The sequence below is a fragment of the Sceloporus occidentalis genome, unplaced genomic scaffold (genome assembly GCF_023333645.1).
Source record: "Sceloporus occidentalis isolate IW3139 unplaced genomic scaffold, rSceOcc1.0.p SCAF_4, whole genome shotgun sequence".
Taxonomy (NCBI): Eukaryota; Metazoa; Chordata; class Lepidosauria; order Squamata; family Phrynosomatidae; genus Sceloporus; species Sceloporus occidentalis.
In genome coordinates, this window is record NW_028316984.1 from 111,157,522 (window position 1) to 111,169,643 (window position 12,122).

Below are 12,122 nucleotides of genomic sequence, written 5' to 3' on the forward strand. Positions count from 1 at the left end.
TCCATTTTTACTTTCTACTGTTATTTGATTTTGTCCAGAACAGTTAAACTATTGGATTGTGATAAGGGAGAATTCCACTTTTATGAAGAAAAGTTAAACAGAGCAAATTTAGTTGCTCGTAGATAAAATTATTGCCATTCTGAATTCTTGGTTCAATGTTATGGCATTATGAAGAATTCTTGATACTATCTAGAGTGTTCATAACCTTTGCTGTTTGTCTGAGTAAACGTCAGAGCACTCAAGGAGAGAGAGATATTAAACAGGCTACCCTTACGAAAAAGGGAGGGGTATGGAAAAGGTACAATATTTATGACTTCATGAACTATACATTGCAATTTCATATTATCAAAGTATGTACTGTTGATTTGCTGTACTAGTTTTTTTAAAAAGAAAAACTAGATAGAAGAAAGACAGCACATGCAAAATGCACAACACTATTATTGAAATAATTTATTTTATAAATACAAAACTTTACAGTTGACTCAGATATGGTAGACTAGTGTAACATTCTTCAGTCTTGTGAGATAAAGCATTTAGAGTATTTAGAAATCAGATACTTTTAAATAGTTTTTTGTGGGTTTTTCTGGCTATGTTGTTACGTTCTAGAAGAGTTTCTTCCTGACGTTTCGCCAGCATCTGTGGTGTCAGGAAGAAACTCTTCTAGAATATGGCCACATAGCCTGAAAAAAACCCACAAAAAACTATGGATGCCGGCCATGAAAGCCTTCGACTTCAGATATTCCCCCCCCCCTTTTTGTGATTGACCCCCACCCCCCTACACACACTTTAGTTCAGTAGCTATCCCTGGAAGTCTAGTATGACAATGCATCTTTCATATATTTCTACTAGCATTCAACTAGAATAAGAGAATGTAATTCTAAATACACAACTTTGGAAAGAGCAATGTAAATCTAAAACAACTCAAAGAACATAAAGAACTGAATCCAATGGTAGTCACAACTAGAGTATATTCTTTTAAGTGAATGGGACTCCTAGGCGGGTTATAGACCGCCCGTTTGGGGCGGGCTGCACCCGCCCCTTCCCCCAGTGTATCAGGGCCTCAGCTGCCAGACCGGCAGCCTCTGAGGCCCCGATCCACCACTTTCCAGGCTGCGGGGAAGCGGCAAAAGGCCCCTTCCCCGCAGCCTGAAAAGGGGTGTCCTTGGGGCTTCAAGCCCCAAGGACACCCCGTGGTGGCGGGGAGGAGGAGAAAGGGGCCGCTTGGCCCCTTTCTCCCTTGCTTTGCTGGGCGCAGCCGTCTGAAGGCTGCGCCCAGCGACGCAGAGCAGCGCTGCAAACCAGGAAGGAGCTCCGAAACGGAGCTCCTTCCTGGTCCGCGCAAAGGGCGCACTAAGCACCCTGGCGCGGACCAACGACATCACGTCTGCGCCGCCCCATATAGAGGTGGCGCGGTCGTGACGTCGTCATTGCAGCCCCCATGTGGAAGGGGTGCCGCCATTTTGTACGGACTCAGTCCGTACTAGGGTTAGGGGTGTGTGGAAGCACCGCACCTTCCTAACCCTAGTACGGACTGACTCCGTACTTTCATGGCGGTTTTTAACCCGCCTTGGTCTCATTTGGATTAACATGGGATTTAGCCCATGAGCGATTTAGGAAATAACATGTGTAATTGTGAGTGTATGTCATTATTGCAAATTTAATGTATATTTAATGCCAGCAATATTGTCAACCATATTTCTTTGATTAAAATGTTAATTAAATAATGGAAGGAAATAGTTTAGACTTGCTTGTGGTTAAATAATCCTTAATTAACTGAATTTAATGAACTATTTATACATGTTTCTTTATTAAGGAACTAAAGAAGGTTACTGCAGACTTGATAAAGTCCAATGTCAATTGTCAGCACAGAGTCGGAGAAGAGTATCTCAGTCTTACAGCAAAGGAGCAGGAATTACAAGAGCTATGGAAAAGGCATTCCATGGTATTTGATTAGTAATACACGTCAGCTAACATTTCTTATTGTAGATATGTTGAGAGATCTTTAGGGATTCAATGGCTTAGCGGTTAAGATGCTGACTGATGATCGCAAGGTTAGCAGGTCGAGATCCAAGCGCCATGTGATGGAGTGAACTCCCGTCACTAGTCCCAGTTTCTGCCAACCTAGCAATTTGAAAGCATGTAAAAGTACAATTAGATAAATAGGTACCACTTCGGTGGGAAGATAACAATGTTCTATTCAGTCATGCTGGCCACATGACCAGAGAGTCATTTTTGACAAAACTAGCTCCCTCGGCTTAGTAATGGAGATGAGCACCCCTACAGTTGGACTTCACTAGACAAACTTGTCAAAGGGGAAAACTTTACTTTTGAGAGATCTTGTAGCACCTTTGAGACTAACTGCAAGAAAGCAGTGGGCAGCATGACCTTTCATAGACTGTCTATTTCGTCAGATGCATTTGGAAATAGACTTGAGTCTATGAAAGCTCATGCTGCCAATTTCTTTCTTTCAGATAGTCTCAAAGGTGGTACAAGATCTCACAACATACTGATTCTACGGACTAACATGGCTATATCTTTGAATTTCTTATTATAGTTTATAAAAAGAAAGTAGTACTGATATTCACACGATGTCTTTGATCTGATACCATTGTGCAAAAAATTGTTCTTTGAAGGTTGTTGAACTCTCATTTGACACGCCTAGCCATACAAGCTAGGGCCCACAGGAGTTGCAGTAGAAAAACTAGAGACCTGCATTTAGTCCAACTTTCCTTTAAATGTTATACATAGTACATATACAATATAAACCACTACTAAATAATTTAGTGTAATAGTGATCTCAGTTGTTAATCTTTCTACATGGGTATACCTCCGTTAACAATGCCACAGCAAAGAAGACAGCCAAGTGTTCCTCTCTTGACTTGGCTGCAGTGGTGCTGGTCCCCTCATGAGGAGGCTGGCACCACAGCAGCAAGAGAGAGGGCCAAATTGCCCCTTCCTGGCTTTACTGTCATGGCACTAGTCTCCTCTTGAAGAGGTCACTGCAGCATCAAGGGAGATGAGCGGTCCCCTCAGGTCTTGGCTTTATCAGTCCCAGTGTCCTAATGAGGAAACTGGCACTGATGCAAGGAAAAAGAGACATACCTAAAAGGGCTAAACATGCCCTTTTGTCCACCCCCTTCTCCTTCCCTTGACCAGGTGATACTAGATGGGCATAAAGAAGCAAAACAAAGCATGCATGAACAACAAAACAGAGAGAAAGAAGGTGAGCAGATAAGCCTGTCTTACCAACTATCCTCAGTATGTGTGTGTGTGTGTTTTAAAAGAAAGCATAGTTCTGTAAGTTTGGCCAAAACAGCTACCACAAAACCAGAGATTGGTGAAGAAAAAAATCATCCCTGGTTGCATTTTGGAAAAAGCTTTCAGGTGGCCTATAGAAAGTTCAAATGTTTTGTTTACTTAATGAAAAGCCTGTTTGAGCTCTCTGTTTCATTTTACACATCTATATTGTTTCTTTAGAATAAAAAGATTGCTGAAATACATTGAACAACTCTTTTTTGTGATGTAGGAACCTATTCCTACTCCTTCCATGTTGTTTTTGTCCCTGGTATCAAATATTCTGTTAAGTAATTCAGAGGAATACACCTACATTGTTTACTGAAGTCTACCTGCATTTTGCTATGTAAAAGTGTTAACATACTATTGAATTGTAAACATTAAAATATAACAGTGGCATTTGCATACGCTAATTCTCATAGGGCATATCAAAACTAGTTGAACTCTCCCCCCAGCTCAGGAAATCAATCATCTGTAGGTGAAATAGTAAATGTTTTAGAGATGCTACTAGGATAATGTCTTGGACAGAACTAAAGGCTAAGCTCACATACATCATACATGAAGCATTCAAGAGGCATAGCCCGACCCCATAAAATTGGTGGGCTAAAACTTTTCCCCAGTTCTCAACACATCTAATTTACTTTTCTTTTTCTTCTCCCCACACGTCTGTCTGCCTTCTCTGACCATTGAAGCAAGCTGATAATGGTGAATTAACAGGCACAGAAAAAAACCAACACTTCTCTGAAGCAGGTGGCATTATTTTTGTGCAAGGTTTACAGTGAAGGACAATTTAATCTCAGACACTATCCTTAAAAATTATATTTGACTACTCAGCTCATATACTACAATATAAAATCAACAATCATTCAATCACCCAGTTATATGACTAGTGATCTCCCCTTACATATAATCTAAATAATAACATATGTTTACCTGCTTCTTTGACATATATCCCACCTGCATTCCCCTTGTAATGGTAGTTACAATCCAGATTCCATGTATCATCCCAGCCAACAGGAACCATAAATCATACAATCATAAAACAACTAGCACATATCAAAACATATACATGCCAGCAAACATAACACCAAACTAGAAAAAAGAATCATGTGACCAGGTCTACATAATTTACATATCAATAAACATCAGGAATAAACACTTCCAGAATACGGCTATATAGCCTGAAAAACCCACAAAAAAACAATAAGCACACACATTACAAAGCCTTGTAAAATATACCGGCCACAAATGCTGCTGAAACGTCACGAAGAAACTCTTCTAGAACATGGCCACATAGCCTGAAAAACCCACAAAAAACCTTGTAAAAACCTTTCCGTATCACAGCCTGTTCATGTATAATCACACCTCAAAGTTGGAATCATACATTGCATGATCCCACAACTCAGTATTTTTTTAAAAATAGATTTTATTGAGTTAAAAAACAACAACAGTTACATCTCGACCCATAGAACATCACAAAACATCTTCACAGTCACATAAAAGACACATTACAAAACACCTAAGGACAAAACAAAACAGAACAAAACAGAACAAGGCAAAAAAGAACAAAGCACAGAAAGCATATGCTAAATTTAAACATCTTTACACATAACTTTACAAAAACAAAAACACAAAGATTGACTCCCTGAATTCCAACCAAGTCATACTTGTACTTATAGTAGATACCATTACTACTTAGTTCTAGGTTACTAAGGGCATAATATAAATTATAACTTAAATAGTTATGAACTATCCATATAATTCTCTCTTTATAGTCTTATCTATATACAACATTTGTCCCTTGAACCTCTTAAAGCTGAATTATATACATATATAATTGTCTATCATCCTTTACCTAATGTTCATCAATATATTTGTAGAAGGGTTCTCAGACTTTCTTACATTTCTCCCAATGTTGACCTCTCAAACTGGTAGTAAGTTTATCCATCCAAACCAGTTCCGATAGTTTAATCAGCCATGTATTGGTGGTAGGGCAGTCCGTAGCCCTCCATTTGCTAGCAAAGACGATCCTGGTAGTTGCTTAGAATAAAAATCTCCCATGCTTATTTTCTACTTCCTCATTTTTGCACATACTGAGTAGGTAAACTTTAGGGTCCAACTGGAATCTAACATGAATAATTTTTACAATGACAGTGTCGACTACTCTCCAGAACTTTTTGGCCCATCTACAGCTCCACCATACATGGAAAAATATACCTGTTTCATGCCCACATTTCCAGCATTTGTCTGAAACACCTTTGTAGATTTTTGCCAATTTAGCAGGGGTTAAATACCACCTGTACTGCATCTTAAAGAAATTCTCCCTTAGATCATTACAGAGGGTATATTTCAGCCTGCAGTTCCATGATTTTTCCCATTGATCTAAACCAATGCTTTGTTTTATGTCTTGGGACCATTTTATCATTTGTTCCTTAATCACATCTTCTTCCAAGTCCCATTCCAAAAGACATTTATAAAACAAAGCAATTTTACGGTGATTGTCTGAAATTAAAATTTCTTCAGATTTAGAATTCCCTGCTTTTATGGCTATCAGCTTGTTGTCGGCCAAAAATCTCTCCTTAAGCTGGCGATACAAAAGCCAGCCACAAACATAACCTTTTGGTAGTTGATCCAATGATTTAAATTCCAATTTCATATCCCTCACATTCTTATATGTCAAATCCGCATAAGTTATCCATCTGTCATCTTTCAGTTTCTCCCTTCTATGGAATGCTTCATGTATTGAAGTCCATTCTGGGAGCCCACGATATATTCTAGCTATACCGACATTAACAATTTTCTAACAAAATAGTTTGAGAAATCTCTATGTACCTTATGCTTGTCATATAGGAGGTATCCATGCCATCCGAACCGTAAATCTATGCTTTCAAGACATAGGGTTCTTTTGTTATTTAACAGAAATCAGTCTAAAGACCATTCCATACAGCATGCCTCATAGTATATCAGAAGATTAGGCAACGCTAAGCCACCTCTCGAGGTCAGGTCTTGCATCACCTTGAACCTCACTCTCAGTTTTTTCCCACTCCAGATAAATTTGGATAGCTCTGTATGCCACAACTTAAATGGTTTATTATTTGTTATGATAGGGATATTCTGAAAAAGAAACATAAACTTCAGCAATATTTTCATTTTTATCGCTGCTATTTTTCCAAGCCACGACAAATTCATTTTGTCCTACACCTTCAAATTAGTCCTAATTTCTCCCCATGTCTTTTCATAGTTGTTTTTAAATAAATCAACATTTTTGACAACTCAGTATTGATGGCAGGATCAATCCAACCCTGATACAGCATGATTCTGTTGTCCTTTGCTGCTCCCCATTCCTTCTCATGCTCTGTGCACTGCACTTTTAGCTACTCTTTTCCATATGGGGAGATGTGCATACGAGACAACAGTACTGTACAAACTATAAAGGGACAACTGGATTTGGCCCACTGTCTTTCTTTAATTTATAGGAGAAAGAGTTAAATACAACATTAACTGAAGAAAATACACATCTTAAGGAAGAAAAGCAGGTAATTTGTCAACACAGCATTTTATAAATGTATTATATATTAATAATATTTATTAAGAATAGATGCAGTTATAAAGAGACTTTCAAACAATAAAGATGCAAAATATTACACAAAGGTATTTTGGGGTGGAGGGAATATCTATCTTCAGTTGTTTTTATCTACTTTGTTAACAAAGTGCTTAAACTTGACCATCAACAGTGTATAGCAATGAGGTGTCCATTTCTGCCATAGTCATTAAGAACTGATGGTCAAGCTGTCAGGGTCAGATAATGTTGAAAAAATACTATTCAGCACAAATTGTCTATTCAATGTTGATAAGGTCTTCTCTAATTACTGAGACTTACTGTCAAAGGATGCTCCTGGGCCCCATCATCACTTCTGAAACTTCAGATTCTGGCAGTGGGTTGACAGAAAATCTTTGCTACTCTTAACAGGCTGATCCTATATATACTTAAAATGAAGCAAGCTTAACTCAACCCCAGCCTCCAAGTACATGTAACGTCTGGTTCTGCTCAGAGATTGGAACGTTCTTTAAAAAGTAATCTGTTACTCATTATTTTTGGAAAGTGAAAGTTGCCATCATCCATTATTTAAAATGTTACTTTAAAATGTATTTTGTATCTTTGTTATTTAAAATACATTTAAAATGCAATATTGGCCCAAATCACTACACCAAAAAGAGTGAATGTAATTTGTTATACTTACAAGGTAATGAAATTACTTCTTACTTTTACAAAAGGAACTTGTTATGCCCTCATTATCCCACCCAAAGTAATGCACTATAGGTATTATTGTCATTCATAACCTTCTACTTCGTATAATATATTAATTCATTAAAAGGAAAATGAGTAAAACATTCAGGCCAGGATTCTGTTTGGTGGAGTTACATTAACAGAACTGTCAGTGGAACAAGGAGGAAGCTGAACCTTGCCCATGCTACAGTCTCCCAGATATCATCAAAACTAGCTGTAAAGGTAGCTGGGAAACTTACCAGACCCTGTTTTCAGGCAGCACAGAGGGCTGCAAGTGGAAAAGAAAAAGAAAAAAGAAAATCCTACCCTATTAAGAGGTGCAGTGTTAAGTGGTGGCCTTTGCACAATAGGAATGATGGACTAAGGGGCTGTCTGCATCAGCCAAAAGGCCCATGTTTCCCTAGCTTCATATCATCCTATTTGAACAATGCAGGTCAATTTTCTTCAGACAGGATTGGGCAGACTCGATGCCGATCCCAGCCCAAAGGGGCCTTAGTGCACGTCAAAATGACTAGGCAAACTGGATGGTCCCACACACCCCTTACCTTTCTTCGCCATTGCCCCTATTGAAAAGACCCCCGTCACTGTATCTACAGTGGAAACAGGATGCCTCGGCATGTTAGTGCAGCCAGGCAGCCCATTTCCATGTCAGACGATGTGTGTGGGTAGGTGGGTCTTCTCAGTAGGAGTGATGGTGGAGGAAGTTTAGGGGCACACAGCAGTAGTGGGCCATGGTGTGGCAACAAGTATATGTGCATGTAAACACCCAACTATCCCTGCACTGGCCCAAGGACCAACTCAGGCTAGGACCCAGATCAGGATAGCACCAGGCCTTCAATTTAGCCAAGCTTTTTACTTATACTGTATTAACTTGGGAGACAGGACTTGAATGTGCTTAACCTCAGTGATGGATCTTACTGCACTCACCCACAGTCGGGCCGTAGGCAGCCCATATGCAACCTGGGCTTACTCCGTAGCTATTCAAGAATGGGAAAACCCCGTTCTTGAAAAGCTACAGGACAAGCATAGGCTGCATATGGGCTTCCTGTGGCCCGACCGTAGGAGAACGTGGTAAGATCTGTCTTTGAGGGTTAAATGCGTGTCTATCCTGTTGGGGATAGTCACATCCAAGTCCCATACCATAATCTCCTTGGTTGGCAAATTTCTCAGTGGTTGGAATGAAAGATTTGGTGTCTCTGTTTTTAAGAAGGAAAGCAAATGCTGCCTTACTTGATCTGACCTTAACTTTTGATAGAACTGAGAGAAGTTGTGGTATAAAGTTTGGAGGCTTGGGATGGACAAACACTTGCTGAATTTAATAATTTATATTCTGATACTGTAATTCAGAAAAGAATGGGTAAGGAGAAAATTATCACAACTGTTCTAAACAATAAAAGGTGAATGGCAAGAATGTCTTCTGGCCTTGATTTGTTTAATATGTATATAAATGATATCATTACATATGTATCCTCTGTCTAATATTCCTGTAGTGCTTGGAAATACATAACAAGCATGGGCCTATGGAATGTTTCACTATATGCAGTGGAATGCATACAGTCGAATGTTTCACTGTATGGAGATGTAATTATTCTAACGTCCTACTAGGACAAAAGTGATGCACTCAAGTGTTTAATTTTGATGTGAAATTTACCTTGAATTGGTAATGGTTCTTAAGCAGCCTGTACAGATATAAGTATTAAATTAGCAGATGTCAGGTTACCAAGCTGTAGTTTGCCATCTATATATAAACATAGAGAGCCAGTGTAGTAGTTTGAGTGTTGGACTATGACTCTGAAGACCAGGGTTCGACACCCAGCTCGGCAATGAAACCTGCTGGGTGACACTGGGCAAGTCACATGCTCTCAGCCTCAGCGGAAGACAATGGCAAACCTCTGAACAAATCTTGCCTAGAAATTCTCATGATAGAAATTCCCATTATAGGACTTCGGGCTGCTATAAATCGGAAATGACTTGAAGGCACACAACAACAACAACAACAATTACAGCGCTCTAGAAATAAAGTTTAATAATAATAATTAACAACAACAACAACAACAACAACATATAAATATATGTAAACACCACCTCTGTGGTATCTATGTTCCTTTGAAATGTTGAAATCCAGCTGCATCAATTTGATGAAATCAACCACTACCAGTTCCACCTTCATACGAGTCCAACCAATATGCCAATATATGCTGCCATGTTTTAATCCTGATTGTCTGAATATGGAGTCCAGAGGTTGTGATGGAAGCCTTTATTTTAATATAATAAAAGTAATGAAAACATATTTGCATGTGTTGTCATGCTGACCTTTACAGAATAATACTTTCATTTAAAGCACAATGTCTTCATTTTATTAAATAAGGAGATTATTGCATCACTACAACATATGCAGCAATTACTCAGCAGACAGACAGAAGTAAATGGAAAAATGGAGCTGGAGCTGAATAAACTGAAAGAAAAATGCCAGGTCAGGTGTTCATTATGGATTCTTTAGCTATCTACAAATTCTTTTTAAAAAACTTTATTTTTAAAGTATTATGTGTTTTTGAGCAATTCAGTTAGTATTCAAATTATCTCTTCCAAGTGGAAAGGCCTTTCTGACAGTAAATCAGGTGGGAACAACTATCTCTCCTTACAGCCCCTCCTGCAATCTGGCCTACATCAAAGCAGATTTCAGTGGTTTATATGGAGCTGTGCTAAAATGATTATTATTGTTTAGATAGGACTGTCTTCATCTTTTGTTTTCCAGCTGAAGGAGAAGACACTTTCTCATCTAAGTAAACATTTGCTTTAAAGTCATTAAAGGACTTCTCTTCATGTGTAGATCATATTTTGTGTTGACCACACTACAACATGAATAATTTTGTAGTTACATCAAATGAATACTCACTACCACCACCATAGAATTTCAACATCCTGAATTACAAATCTTGATCTTTTGTTCCATTCAGTTTTAAGACCATTTTATGTTTTGCTTTTTAAAATAGTAAACAACAAACAAGCTCACAAATAATAACACCAGGTGGTGAACACTAAATATAGACAGATAGATAATTAACAACAGTTTAAGAACAAGAAAAAAACTTGCCAGAGCAGAAAACCATAAGAACAAAAGGCCAAGCAACATAACATTTGTCAGCCTTATTATCATACTGATAAATTAAAAATAAATTAACATTTCCCAGTTGAAAACCAGGGCACATGATGCCAAGCAAAATCAGAGTGTGGTCAAGACAGCGAAAGTTATTAATGCAGAAAAACATATAGGATAGGAGATAGGCTACGAAGGATTCCACCAGCTTAAGTCTATGGCAGGAGTGGGTATCTCTGGAGGGTAGGGGGCTGCTTTAACCCCCTAGGAAGACTTTCCCCACTGCACTGGTTCACGTGTGCACGCATGGACCCGTGCACACACACACACAAACTCGTTTTGCCCCCAAAGGCTACAAAGTGAGCAGAAGTCACTTCCTATTTACTTGCATTTTTAAAGCTTCTTTTGGGCCTAACTTGGCCAGGGTGGATCCAAAATGTGGTGGAAAATGTCCCCTAGAAGGCATTTGGGGGCAAATATTTTTTGGGGGAAGAAATTGCAAAAATGTTGGGAAACAATTGGGGGGGGGGCTCCAAACACAGTGGAAATGCCCTCAAGACTCCCTAGAGGGTTATTTTGGAGCAAAAAACTTGCCTTTTTTTGCAAGAGACCTTTTTGACCTCCTTGGGACATATACAACCTAGGGGCTGCACTTTACCCATGGTCTACAGGTTTTCTGAATGACCTAAATCCAATCACTTGTCTCAACTAAAATAGAGTAACAGAATAAAATGAAATTATGTAGGTATTATTTTAACAAATTCCTATCGATTTCATAAGTCTATTCTAGTTGGGACTAGGAACTTAGTGGATATAATTTATACACATAAAACAAAACAAAACTCCAAAACAGTCATCATGGAATTTGGATTGCATGGCTGTTTTGAAACCCCACTCTCCAAAAGGGAACTTTTTAGAAGTGATTTTAAAGAATCACAGAAAACACACATACATACCATACCTTAACATTTTGTTTACAATGTTTTCCTCACATCAAATCAACTTATATTAGGTAATGGAAACACTACATTTTTATCATTTTTAATACATGTTTTATAAAATATGTGATTAAAAAAATCCTCTTCTGCCTGAGAAATGTATAAAAGCTGATTTATGCAACTTTATTTTAATTTATCAGTATGATAATAAGGCTGACAATGAGGTTAATCCAGAATTCTCATGTCAAGTATGACAATTTCCTTAGTGAAGTGCTTGCCACAAAAGTCTACTACATAATATCTAAATTCTACATAATATCAGCAATAGCATGCTATTATAATGTTAACAAAGTTTTGTTCAGTTTCATTGGATCAACATTTTAAAAAAATAAATGGAAATAAAACAAATATTAAAAACCAGAATTCTTACTATAGTGCACTACCAATTTTAATTAATCCTGCATCTAAATTATATGGAATGTTAATAAAATGAATTCAACTTTGA

General features: G+C 38.2%; 1 protein-coding gene across 12 annotated transcripts in view; it reads left to right on the forward strand.

The window, feature by feature from the left end:
* Window positions 1-12,122, forward strand: part of CCDC73 (coiled-coil domain containing 73) — a 101,941-nt gene that overhangs the window by 64,953 nt on the left and 24,866 nt on the right. For 11 of the 12 annotated variants that reach the window (XM_089521271.1, XM_089521265.1, XM_089521266.1 and 8 more), the window contains 3 exons: window positions 1,814-1,942; window positions 6,771-6,830; window positions 9,951-10,055. In XM_089521271.1, the coding sequence (XP_089377397.1) occupies window positions 1,814-1,942; window positions 6,771-6,830; window positions 9,951-10,055 (294 nt within the window). The remainder of the gene's footprint in view (window positions 1-1,813; window positions 1,943-6,770; window positions 6,831-9,950; window positions 10,056-12,122) is intronic. The other variant, XM_089521267.1, reaches the window with a different exon arrangement.